Source organism: Erigeron canadensis, chromosome 2 (genome assembly GCF_010389155.1).
Source record: "Erigeron canadensis isolate Cc75 chromosome 2, C_canadensis_v1, whole genome shotgun sequence".
Classification (NCBI taxonomy): domain Eukaryota; kingdom Viridiplantae; phylum Streptophyta; class Magnoliopsida; order Asterales; family Asteraceae; genus Erigeron; species Erigeron canadensis.
Window position 1 is genome coordinate 12,364,200 of NC_057762.1, and position 14,180 is coordinate 12,378,379.

Sequence of the window (14,180 nt, forward strand, 5' to 3'; positions counted from 1 at the left end):
GAGATAATTGTATGACTATGTGAATTTTTCGTGTGATTTTTCTGCTTTGCGACAGTTTACTAAAAACTTCATATCTTTTAATCCGTAATGATTTAGAGGCTGTGCTTCGAACTGTTGATGCTCAACACATAGGGCTAAAACTTTGTAGTTCTGGTCGAAACCTGAATCGGACCAGAAAAAGGTCTAAACAGGTAGTGAAGCTACTGGAAATTTTCAGTCAGCAACTATGTGTTTATGTGATAATTAATTGTTTTATACAGTATATGTTTAAGGCTTACGCAATCAAGGCAACTTGATGTATGTGGTCCTCTTCTATAAAGAGGGATCCGTATTATGTTAGGTCCAGATTTACTGGACTCGCTCCAGACGTGATTACTGAAACCCTCTGAAGATTTGTCCAGAAATTATGTGAAGACCAGTGAACAACTTACTTGTACAAGAATCTGGATTCCACCAGATTTGTTCACTGGACTTTACTCCAGTCAAGATCTTTCCACTAAAGAACATTCTCACTGAAGTCGAAGACTGAAGTCTGAAGAAAGAAGTCTGACAAATAGCGGAGCTCACTGGAAGACTTACCAAATCTCCCGACTGGAGTCCTTGTCAGTGCTCTAGACCTTACAAGTCTGAACACTGATTACGAGGAATTGACGTTATGTCTTTACATGCCTTTACCTGGACAATCCATTTGTCCTTTGTTAAAAGCCTTACACGCATGTAAAGGTGGTTGGTTAATTAGAAGACAAGTCACTATCATGTGACTTTATTCTTGTACTTTAATCAATGCATTTAATAAATTAAAGTAATTTCCTTAAATGCATGTAACCATATTTGTACGGCAAAAAAAATATTATATTTATTCTTTTTCCCTATAAATACCAAGTCACTTCTTTGTCCAAATAACATACTTTTGCAATTTGGTGTCTTTGCTCAAATACTCTCGATCTAAACAGTTATACTTCACAACTTTAAGTATTTCGATCAAGGAGTTTATTTATCAAAATTAGATCACTTGTAATTCATAGGTTGTTTAGATACTTACTTTGTAATATCTTGTTCCGCAACAACCTTGTATTTTATTTAACATCAATAAATAAAATGCACTTGAAAATTACATAGTGTCTCACCATTTACTTTACTTGCTTATCTTTATATTGCTTAAGTACGTATTACTTTATATATATTCTTGCATTTTTATTTATCGTAATACTAGTCCAATCTAGTGCTTACTTGACGTTTCATACTAGTCCTATCTAGTGATTACTTGACTTGTTGTATTCTACACTTGTGGGTTAAACCATCGAGTGAGGGACTTCACAGATTAAACATAAATTGCAACCATAGAGACATGTTAAGGTGGCCTACCATAACTCGTTGCATTCTTAATAGTTAATAGATTAGTAAGTTTATTGTTTTGCGTATTTATTGAGGTATAAATGGTGATGCAAAATAGTTTCTTGGAAAAATAAACTTGACTAAACATTATCGAAATAGAGATTTTTTAATAAAATTGGAGTCTTACAACCTTGAGATACACCGGCTCACCCATTTGAACAAACTCTAAGAGATGTATAAGTCGGAGTGCATTAGCCTTCTAAAAGGGTGAGTTTTTAATTGCGTCCATCGCAAACCTTTGCCCTTGCGCTTCTTTGTGCGTTTAAATGGAGCTATCAAGCTCTCTTGTGTTGTTAAGACTATACAAATGATTTTATTAAACATTATGTTAAGAAGATTTGCATGAGTCTTCATACATAAACTTTTGATTCACATCAAATGCATTACCCATTCAAAGTTAAGTCATTGTCACCCACTTCGCTTAGAACACCTGCCAGGTACTATTTGACCCTACGTGAGACCGTAGGCGGATGGTATCTCTTCAGGGTAGATTACCGACCCGTTGTGAGACCAACGGCGGACTATTTACACGTTCTTAATTGGGTGACGTAAAATGAGTTAAGACAGTGAGACCTTGACCCGTGACATAAGATGGAACAAAACATGTTTACAAAACACTTAAAAACCTCTAAGGGGGTGTTTGCTTCATGGAATTCCTAGGAATTGGAATTTGAATCCCACACTTTCCTATGTTTGGTTCAACAACAGGTTGGAATTGGAATTTAGAATTTTCCATCAAATTCTTTAAATTAATGAATTCCTAATTCCATCCATATATCAATGGAAAGCTTATGAATCCTTTGGAATTCAAACAATAGACCAAAAGCCCCTCCCACCACAAATGAACCCTAGCTGCAACATAATTCCATCATCTTCAAAACCTTCACCTACCTGATCTAGATCTATATTGTTCTTCCAAAAGGTAAATATTTTTTCATCTTCTTCAAAACCTTTATCTTCTTCGTAAATCTCTCTCTCTCTCTATATATATATATAAATCCGTATATATATATATAAATCTATCACTGATTTTCGTTTCACCTCTTTTATCATCATGGAATTGTTAAGTTAGGTTTTAATTATTAATAACTTGTTATGCTAGTATATATGTCTCTGCTCTTTTTTTTTATTATATCTATACATATATACACACATACTGTTAAATGGGTATATGTAAAACCAGTTGTTCTTCAAGTGTAATATATGAAAATTTTATGGACAGGACATGGCACGGCTTAGTTTAACAGCCCGAAAACGTAAGCAAAGAAGACAAATATTGATTCTAGCTTGGTGGAATCAAGTGAATATAATTATTTGTTGGTTTATTGTATGTCTTTACATGTTGGTTATTGAATACCAAATTGATAAACCATGTATTCGATACACTTTGTCAAAAATAAGTCGACACTCAATTTTGAATAGATATGTTTACGGGAGCGATACTTTAGCAATATCAAATATTAGGATGACTCGGAGGTGTTTTGAGAAGTTGTGTGGCATGCTTATAACATTTGGTGGTTTAAAAGCAAGTAGAAATATGGATATAGAAGAACAAGTTACTATTTTTCTTCATATGATAGCTCATAATATTAAGAATCGTGTCATGATAAGCAACTTTCATCGTTCGGGAGAAACAATTAGTAGAACTTTTTCCCGAGTATGCAATGCGGTTATCAGATTGCATTCACGTTTGCTAAAGAAACCCGAACCCGTTCCTGAGAACTCCACCGACCATAGATGGAAATGGTTCAAGGTATATGTATTCATCATATTAAGTTATTAACTATATATATGTTAGTAACTTGCAATATATAATAACCTGTTTATTTTTTTCTTTTAGAATTATTTAGGAGCTTTAGACGGAACATACATACAATGTTTAGTACCAATCGGGGAGAGGCCTAGGTATAGAACAAGAAAGGGAGATATCGCCACAAATATGTTAGGCGTGTGTTCACAAGATATGCAATTCATATTTGTCTTACCGGGTTGGGAAGGGTCTGCAGCTGATGGTAGAGTCTTACGGGATGCTCTTGATCGTCCTAATGGATTAAGAGTTGCTAGACCCGGTTACTATTTGGTAGATGCTGGATATACAAATGGAGAGGGTTTTCTAGCCCCTTATAGAGGACAAAGATATCATTTAAATGATTGGAGTGATGGACACCAACCGACTACACCAAAAGAATTTTATAACATGAGACATTCATCCGCAAGAAATGTAATAGAAAGATGTTTCGGGCTTTTGAAAGGAAGGTGGAAAATTTTAAAGGACAACTCATTTTATCCTATCGATACGAAGATTAGGATCATAATGGCATGTTGTCTCTTCCATAATTTTATAAGACAAGAATTAGAAGATGACCCGCAAGAAATGGAAGATGTTGTAGATGAGGGAACCGGAGATGGAGCTGGAAATGGAGATGGATATGGAGAAGGATAATATAAGTTCTGTTGGAACTTCAAACGAGTGGACTACATTTAGAAATAACTTGGCAAATACTATGTTTGAGTCTTGGAATGCTAGTCGTATTTGAACCATTTATGTAGGCTGTGATTTGAACCATTTATGTAGGCTATGATTGAACCATTTGTGATGTTGCTTTGTTGCTGCTGTTATTAGTATTATGTGAACCTTGTATTCTAAACATAATTTATAATGTTTTATTGTTGCTGTTTCTGTATTATTGTTATACCTTTGTTCTGTTTTGCTGTTTCTGTTTTTAGTGCAGTTTGAGTGTTGTTTAGGCTATTTGTAGTGGAGTTTGAGTGTTGCTTTAATTAGATTGTTTAGGGCTGGTTTTCCTGCAAGTTTTATGCAAGTTTTAGGCTGTTTTTTCTGCAGTTTTGGGCTGGTTTTTCTGCAGTTTTGAGGTCTGTTCTATGGCTAATTTTACTGCAAGTTTAGACTGTTTTTTCTGCAGTATTGGACTAAGTTTTCTGCAGTTTTGAGGTCTGTTCTATGGCTAATTTTACTGCAAGTTTTAGGCTGTTTTTACTGCAGTTTTGGGTTGACTTTTATGCAGTTTTGAGGTCTGTTCTATGGCTAATTTTACTGCAAGTTTTAGGCTGTTTTTATTGCAGTTTTGGGCTGATTTTTCTGCAGTTTAGGGCTGTTTTTACTGCAGTTGTATGGCTATTTTTGATGTTGTTTTTACTGCAAGTTTTGGGTTATTTTGCTGCAGTTTTGGTTGCTGTTTAGTGCAGTTTTTTGTAACCTGTTTTTACTGTTAGTTACAACTATTTTTTACTACATAATACAGGTATGACAAGTCAAAACAAAACCTATCGGGGATGGACGAAAGAAGAAGATGCAAAGTTGGTGGAAGCTTTACTAACCATGGTAAATGTAGAAGGATATAAAGCCGATAATGGCTTTAGATCCGGGTATTTAACTCATCTTGAAGCAACCTTGAAAGTATCGCTTCCTGAGTCGGGTCTTTTGGGTAAACCTCACATTGAATCAAGAATAAAAACAATGAAAAAAGATTGGCAAGTTGTATTTGATATGTTGAATACAAGTGGGTTTGGTTATGATAAGGAGAACAATTGTGTGACCACGACATCTCCAGGAGTATGGGATGCTTATCTCCAGGTATTACCTTGGTTTTATTATTATTATTAAGCTGTTTACAATTATAATTAGGTAGCAACATGGCAGATTTGATATATATATATATATACATATTTTTTGTTTTAATGTGATATAGAGTCATAAAGGGGCATCAAAATGGAAAAATAAAAAGCTTCCACATTATGAAGATTTATGTATTGTTTTTGGAAAAGATCGAGCTCAAGGAAATAGAGCCAAGGTTGCTACCGAGATGGAAGAGCAAGTGAATATTAAGGAACTAGAGGAAGACTCGCATGATAGTTTTGATGAAGCGATGAAAGGTATCCACACGGCACGTACCACCACAAGTGTTCAAGTTGAAGAAGTTTCAAGTGTTCCTAGTAAGAAAAGGAAGAGCACATCTCAAACAACTTCTATGGTTGAAAGTTTCAATGATGCGGTTATGTATTTTGGTGAACGTCTCAAAGAATCATCGGCGGAATTGAGTCAAGGTATAAAACTTGAAGTTGAACTTAATAAAAAAACCACTATGCTAACGTTGGAGCTTGAAAAAATGACATCACTATCTCAATTGGAAAGGTTTAAGGCAATTCTTAAAATGAAAAGTGATCATGATAGTGTACTTACTTTTTGGGATTTGAAGGAAGAAGAAAGAGAGGATTGGGTACGGTTTGTGATGTCGGAAAATTAAGAAAATGGTTAAGGTAATGTAGTTTATGTCGAAGTTAGTGGTACTTATTTTGAAGCTTTTGGATGTACGGTTTTTTGAACCAATTGTAGTTTGAAAAAGACATGGTAAGTTGTAATAGTTGGTTTGTTTGGAACAAATTCGATGCATATTGTGGGATTTGTTTGTATGAATGGTTGTAGTGTATGACAAATGAATATTAATTGTGAATTACGTATGAATGGTTTACTAGTAAAAAGTTCTTTCAAATATAAAGCAAAAAGTTAATATATATATATATATATAATATAATTTACTAAAGTAACTAGAATAACATTATAAATTTTGCAAGAAGACAATTTATAAAAAAAATTAATTAAAGGGTATTTTTGTCATTTGACATAAATTACATTCCAATTCCTTTGATAAATTCCATTGAATTCTGCCAACCAAACAGAACACAGATTTTAAAACTTTCAGATTCCAATTCATTCAGATTTCAATTCCATTGACAGATTCCAATTCCTTCAAAAACATTCCGCGAACCAAACGCCCCCTAAGTGTTGTTGTAAGTTCCATATCTCTAGGAGTTGCATTAGATATGCAATTACTAATCGTTACTTACCATTTTGAATATCATCATCTCTAGCTGATCAACAGATGCGGTGATGGTATGTCAAATTGGATCCTAGCTTTAATGAAATTAATTGTTAAAAGTATTTAACATGGGTAAATTACATTTCTTAAGGATTAATTATCATAAATAACGATAATTGAACTTGAATCTCTTTTGTAAATGGCAACAAATCCTTCACAAAATAAACACCAATCGACTTTCAGGTCGATGCTAGAATGGGAAAACTTTCTAAAACCAAATTTCAATGACTGTTTTGTCAATAGAGAATTGTTCCAAGAGTTGAAAAGAAAATTGGTGTCATTGAAACTCAGATGCCTCTGATTCTGATGTGAGTGCCACTGCTTAGTAGTTGGAAGCATAAAATACTTAGTACAATAGACATATCGAGGTTGCTTATTTGATTCTAGAAGCATGGCTTCTGAGTTTTAAAAAGCAATTTGGATTGCACAATTTGTATGATGTGATCAAAGAACTCAAGTCTATGTAACGGAAAACAAGTTGGAGTTGAATTACTTGTGTTAATTGAGTCACTCCATAATTTGAATACGAGTATGGGAAACCGGTGAGTGCTCATGTACTCACAATAAGGAGTTACTTTGAGCATTTGGAAAGGTTAAACTATGTTTATCTTCTACTTATTGTTATTGGTATAAGGGACTTTGAGAAGTTTGTGCACAATTACAAATTTGCATAGCATAGTTGAACTTCATACCATGTCGATTGAGTATGAGAAAAACTTTCCTAAGAAATTTGAGACACCCGAAGTTAAGCTAAGAACAAGAACTTTGGTAAGGGAAAACAAGGTGTTTTTGTCTAAAAACCTTAAAAGACCCTTCGGCAAAGGGAGCATACGGCTAAAGACTAGGCTTGTCATCACTATGCTAAAGTGAGACACTGGAAGAGTAATTATCCTAAGTATCTAGTTGAGTTGAACAAGAAGAAGTAGCAAGCTGGTTTAACCAGTTTCTTCAAATATCTTCTTAACTGAATTATAAGTGTTGATTAGATTCAAATGATAATTTGATAGCAAAGGAGTCAAGTTTAACTTGGACTCTACCTATCTTTGAAATTGTTATCTTGTTTAATTTTGTCAAGAAACACATTTAAAGACTTCAAAGTGAAGAGATCTTACAATCAAATGATGAATCATTTGATACATACGTGTCTTTGGCATTATCGTTAGCAAGAAACGCATTAACAGTCTAGTCTTCAATGTGAAGAGATCTTATAATCAAATGATGAATCATTTGATAAATTCGTGTCTTTGGAGTTGTCGTTAGCAAGATAAGTATTGAAAGACTTCAAAGCGAAGGGGTCTAACAAATGATGAATCATTTGCATGTCTTGTGTTTTCGGCAAGATAACAAGAATACCTTTTCCGCATAAATCCGGAGAGGGCTAAGGAACTACTTGGACTAATACATTCGGATGTATGTCGCCCATTTAGACATGTGTCAAGGAAAGGTGCTAGTTACTTCACCTTTTTTATGAATGATTTCAATCATTATGGTTATGTTTATTTGCTGAAACATAAACATGAAGTTTTCGAAATATTCAAAGAATTATAAAAGTGAAGTAGGAAATAAACTCGATAAAACCACCAAGATTTTTCGGATGGAGGTGGAGAATACTTAAGTCAAAAAGTTTAAGGATTATCTAAAAGCTTGTGGATTTATTCAAAGCTTAATCCTATATATGATGGTATATTTGAGAGGAGAAATCGAACCTTGTTTAACATGGTTAGATTAAATGATGAACCTTAACACTCTCAAAATTTTGGGATTATGCTCTAGAGATTGTTGTATGCAATCTCAATATGGTTCCATCCAAGAAGGTTGACAAGACACCGCATGAATTGTGGCATGGGAGTATTCCCAATTTATCTTACTTAAAGATCTGGGGATGTGAGGCTCTTATGAAGAGAGATGCGCCTGAAAAACTTGAGCCTAGATCCGTTAAGTGCATCTTTGTAGGATACCCAAAGGAAACGAGGGGTTACTACTTCTACTTTCCTACCGCCAACACTGTTAAGGTATCTCGATTTGTTGAGTTCCTTGAAAGGAAACTCATATTTCAAGAAGACAGTGGGAGGATTGTTGACTTTGATGAGACTCAAGAGCAAGATGTCTCAACTTCTGAAAAGACTAGCAATCATCAACTTGGGGGGGAAAATATTCATAGAGATGAATCTCAAGTTGAAGATAATGAAAATGCGATTCCAATTCGTAAATCCTCAAGGACAATACGTGCTCGTGAAAGATTAAATCTTATGATTGAGTCTGAAGAACATGTATTAGGAGATTCAAATGAAACTCCTAATTTCAATGTTGCATTATCAGATATGGAGTCTGACAAATGGCTTGAAGCTGCGAATGTGGAAATGAAATCCATGAAAGATAATCAAGTTTGGAGCTTGGTTGATCTTCCACCAAATGGTAGAACCGTTGGGTGTAAATGGATCTTCAAGAAGAAGACCGACATGGATGGAAAAGGCTATACTCAACTTTACGGAGTTGACTATGAAAAGACCTTTTCCCCCATTGCGGACATTAGAGCTATTAGGATCATTTTATCCATAGTAGCGTACTATGACTTTGTGGTATGGCAAATGGTGTCAAAACCGCTTCCTTAAATGGATTTCTAGAAAAGGAAGTTTATATGGTTCAACCATAAGGTTTTGTCGATCTATAATATCCCAACAAAGTATGCAAGCTTCAAGGTCTATCTATGGATTAAAGCAAGCATCAAGGAGTTAGAATAAAAAGTTTGATAAGGAAATCAAGAAATTTGGTTTTGCTTAAAATCCTTGAGTCATATGTGTATATTGCAAAGCTAGTGGGAGTAATGTTACTTGGGTAAAGTAGCATTCATTCTTGAAATTAAGATCTATAGAGATAAAAGTAAACCGTTGTTTAGTCTAAGTCAAAGTGCTTATAAAGATAATATCTTGAAGTGTTTCAAGATAAAGAATTCTAAGCGTGGTTTCGTTCCATGCAAGGACTTAACTTATCTTGAAAGAACGGTGCTTCTACACCTTAGGAGGTGAAGTGTATGCAAAGAGTTCCTTATGCTTCGGCTGTGGGATACGTCATGTATGCAATAAGATGCACTAAGACCTGACATTGCAATCGCGCAAAACATCGTTAGCCAATATTAACAGAATCTAAGTAAGGATCACTGGATTGCTATGAAGAATAATTCTTAAGTACATGTGTGCTATTAAAGAATTATTCTTGGTGTATGGTTGAAATCCCAATCTAGAATTCAAAGTGAATGAATACTGTGATATCGGATTTCAGACTAATAAAGATGATTCAAAATATCAGTCGGGATAAATTTTCATTTTAAATGAAGACACGGTGGAATGCTATGAGCTAAAAACAAACCACAGTTGTTATGTATGTGACAAAGTCTGAGTATATTGTCGCCTCAAGGAGCCGCCATGAAAGTTGTCTGGATTAGGAAGTTTATTTTTTGGGTCTTAACGTGATGCCCTCAAATAACACACCTATGGATCTGTACTGTGATAATACGGAAGCTATTATCATTGCCAAATGAACTTAGAGTTCAGAAAGGTGTCAGACATTATCCTAAACGACATCACCTTGCACGTGAACAAATCGTACTAGGAGAAGTTAAGATACTCAAAGTTCACACAGATTATAACTTAGCTAATCCTTTTACAAATGCATTGGTAAAGGAAAGCTCAAATAAGCATGCCGAGGGCAGAGGTCTTAAATTAGCTGGTTGTACCATGTAAATATGTGATTGGTATTTGGATAAAGGGATGTTGAACAATTGTTATATCAATAAATGAATTATATACTAGGTATGAGTAATTTTATTTCATAATGATTGTGTCATATATTTGCATGTTTAAATCCATGAATGTTTTAAATATTCTAAATGTCCATTGTCGATTAAATATATGGGAATATGGTTTAACTAAGACACATCTAAGAGATTGGTAATATTCTTGTGAATATTTGAAGATGGTCCTGTCAAACTCACATGTTATCCATAGAGATGCATATCAGACTTAACCCACTTAACGAATTATCATTTTATGGATCAGCGTCATTAAGTGAAATTCGTGAAATGGTTACTTTAGTTATCCTTAGACTTGAGATGCAAGTAGGTTAAGCATGTATGGATTACATTCTCTTGATTTAGTTCTACGTTATCCTGAATAAGGTAGTAATAAAGGGCTATTTCAGAAATATTGAGAAGTAGCATGACTTGACACTTGTAGTCAAAACAGGATTTGTTCCTTCAATTTGCAACTGAAGAATGATACCATTTGGCCCCCTCATTGATTAATTAAGATGTTTGTATGGCCATACCCAAATGAACTCCAGAGGTTGTCTCGATTAATTTGGTAATCTTAATTAGTCACAGAAATGAGAAACAAAATCGTTAAATTATGAAATGACATTGATCCATATTCATAATTAACAAAGTATCTGAAACAAATGAATATTAACGACTAAATCATTTCAAATGATACTTTAAGAAACTATACTTAAATATTTCCGGGAGCATTGGCGTGTTGCTACATGCTAACCAATGTTATTGCCTTTATATAACATGCTCAAGTGGAAGCTGTTGGTATATGATCACGTTACATAAACGCATGTCCAATAATTATTTAAGCTTACGAGGTTACACAAAAATGATACATAAACTCTATATAATTAATTAATGTATTAAAGTAATATATTGATTAATTTGATCATGAAATAATTAATAAATTATTAAAATATTAAAAGTGTTTATTAATTAATTAAAAGAGAAAGATCAAAGTAAAAATTAGAAAATAAAGAAGTTTCCTAATTACACTAAAATGGGGGTGGGCCTCTAATTCTCTACAAACTTGGTCATCAAGTAATTAAACCCTAAATATTAATCCCTATATATAGGGGTTAAAAGTTAAGGGTTTTGATATACAATTACACAAGACAATTAGATTTGTAAATATCTCTCTTTTATCTTTCTCGGTCGAACCAAAGGAATACAAAAGTCATACGGTTGATTATTATTTCATTCATAGGAAAAACACAAATATATATTTGTTCCATTTAGGAACTTATATATTATAATATTACAACTACAATAGATTTATTTGATTTGTAATTACTTTTGTTCAACGGCAACAAAGGTGGGTTTCGGTTTCGACTATACCGAGGAACACAACGGGTTTGTAAGTTCATGATTGGGTACTAGCATATATCATATGGGTGTCAAGTGTGCTATCGTAGAGGGCTGTTACTTTAGACCCTTAATTAATAATAATAAACATCAATAACATTATTGGAAGATTTGCGTAAAGGTACACATATTCTATTTATTACTTTGTTAATTAATAGTATTGCATATACGTTTCTATTCTGCTGCGTACTCGTGATTTGTTATATGTTTATGTTTATATATTCTAACACACCTCACTCTTTATAACCCGATATTCACATATTCTTCTAATATTTTATTATTTCATTATTCTGTTACACATAAACTAAATAAACATTTTTTTATTACAATAAAACACATTATCAATACGTAAACACTACGTTAAAATACTTAAACACGTTAAATATTTAAACATAACGAAAATACTAAAACACGTTACAACATACAATTGAGTTAAAAAACTAAATCACATTACAATATTTGACATTATGGAAATTGTTGTCCCTAGGGTGTTCGTTCTCACTGAGAAGCCATAGGTCCCGAGACGAATATCGCAAATTTGATGGTATGACTCACCCTAAGTGCATTCTGTCAACATGTGACCGACATCAAAAAGTAATTTAATTGCGTTCTTGACCCTGTTTGTCATTTCCTGCATATAAGTAACAAATTGCAATTCAAGCATAGAAAAGTTGTAGAGCGACGTCTGTATTTTCTATATCTCTTGTTGGAAACCTAGTTGTTTCTTTTGTAGTGTGTCCATCACATTCAAGATTTTTTGTTCGTGAAAGGGCGTTCTTTATGATCAGCTGTAGATAAGTGTTTTCATTATATCGACTGTCATGGGGGTGGTGAACATTGTTCGATAATGAAGCCAATTCAGGTAGTGAAGATGAAAGTGAATTTGTGGTAGTGTAAGATTGAAGATGGTTGTAAAAATGGTACTTTAAGTTGGAGATGCATTCTATTTAAAGGGTGAAATGGCAAACAACTTGAAGCGTTGGCCATTTCAAGTACTAAATGTTTAAATAATTCAGATTTTTGACTTTTCAAAAACTAAATGTGTAATTATGGAGAATTCTCGTGTTTGAACATGTCATTATAAATATCACCTTATTATTATCAGTGACTAAATGTGTACACGAGGTTTGTTCAAAACTACATTGGTAATACCTATAATTTAAAAATTATGCGAGTCATACCCATCGTTGTCAAAAATTTACATTGACCATACCTATCACTGACGGCCGTCAACTTGACCGTTAAGTCAAGTCTCGTATTGTGCATGTGAGGTATCAAAAACGTAATTTCGTGTATACTTCATATATCATTTGTGTAATTCACCCTAATAAAAATTATTAAGATATTTATATTTATAGTTATTTATTAAAGTAGGTAGATATTCTATATTAAAACTCACACACACACACACATATATATATATTAAAAAAAAACCTATTTAAAAATAAAAATTTAAAAAAATATAAAAGGATGTCATCATACGATATAAGTTTAGGCTTAGAAATTCTAAGATTAGACTAAAGATTAACTCTGGAAATTTAAACACAAAATACTACAAATTGCTAATTTTGAGATGTATTCTAAAACCGTAACTAGTATTCGATATTGCTTTACTCCTCTAATCTGAAGGGGATGTCAACAAACCATACGAAAAAATTATATTGCTTTTTTAAATTATATATTTTTAAATAGGTTTTTATTAAAAAGAATAAATCATAAATTAATAAAAATAATATAATAATAATAATATATGAAAGTGAAAATTTTAGTGGTTTAATGGTTCTCATCCTTATTATAGTTACTATACACATATAACAAAATAATAATGACATGTTTAATAATAAATGCATTCTTGTATCAACTATTTTTCTCGATATACTTTTCATTATAAAAATTATTGTTTCATAATAAATGTCATATCTACCCAACTTAATTATTGAAGTATAAATAAAACTCTAAAATTCTTAATAATTATTTTTATGGTGAATTACAAGGATAATACTTGAGGTATCCACGAAATTACAGTTTTGATGCCTCAAATGCATGACACGTGACTTGACTTAACGGTCAAATAGACGACCGTCAGCGATAGGTATGGTTAGTGTAAGTTTTTTACAATAATGGGTATGACTCGGGTAATTTTTAAATTGTAGGTATGACCAGTGTAGTTTCGAACAAACCTTAGGTATGATTTTTGTAATTTACCCTAAAAATTATTGTTTCATAATAAATGTCATATCTACCCAACTTAATAAATGAAGTATAAATAAAACTCTAAAATTCTTTATAATTATTTTTATGGTGAATTACAAGGATAATACCTGAAGTATCCACGAAATTACAGTTTTGATACCTCACATGAATGACACGTGACTTAAATTAACGGACAAATAGACGACCGTCAGCGATAGATATGGTTAGTGTAACAACAGTGGGTATGACTTGCGTAATTTTTAAAATGTAGGTATGACCAGTGTAGTTTCGAAAAACCTCATGTATGAGGTTCGTAATTTACCCTTAAATTAAATTAAATTAGAGGGTGTAATATGAATATATCTTATTTTATATTATTTTTTAGAAATATATTGAAAAAAACATTATCCAAAATATAAAACCTCCCAAAATCCAATCCACAACAAACAAATTCAATCCACTCATATACTTACACACAACATAAACTAACTATAGTATTATCACGC

At 32.9% G+C, this 14,180-nt stretch overlaps 2 protein-coding genes across 2 annotated transcripts; both read left to right on the top strand.

The window, feature by feature from the left end:
- Window positions 1-3,334: 3,334 nt before the first annotated feature.
- Window positions 3,335-3,838, top strand: LOC122587726 (protein ALP1-like). The gene has a single exon (XM_043759890.1). It carries the CDS (start codon window positions 3,335-3,337, stop codon window positions 3,836-3,838), a length of 504 nt encoding a protein of 167 aa, XP_043615825.1.
- An 897-nt stretch (window positions 3,839-4,735) lies between these two features.
- On the top strand, window positions 4,736-5,660 carry LOC122587727 (uncharacterized protein At2g29880-like). Its single transcript, XM_043759891.1, has 2 exons — window positions 4,736-4,990; window positions 5,106-5,660. The coding sequence occupies exons 1-2, from the start codon at window positions 4,736-4,738 to the stop codon at window positions 5,658-5,660; spliced, it is 810 nt and encodes a 269-aa protein (XP_043615826.1).
- The last annotated feature ends 8,520 nt before the right edge of the window (window positions 5,661-14,180 follow it).

What these genes read in the sequence shown, in the direction of transcription:
- LOC122587727 (XM_043759891.1), top strand. Translation starts at nt 4,736, where the DNA reads ATGGTAAATGTAGAAGGATATAAAGCCGATAATGGCTTTAGATCCGGG. An exon ending in TATGGGATGCTTATCTCCAG is followed by an intron (nt 4,991 to 5,105) that starts GTATTACCTTGG and finishes AATGTGATATAG; the next exon opens with AGTCATAAAGGGGCATCAAA.
- LOC122587726 (XM_043759890.1), top strand. Translation starts at nt 3,335, where the DNA reads ATGTTAGGCGTGTGTTCACAAGATATGCAATTCATATTTGTCTTACCG.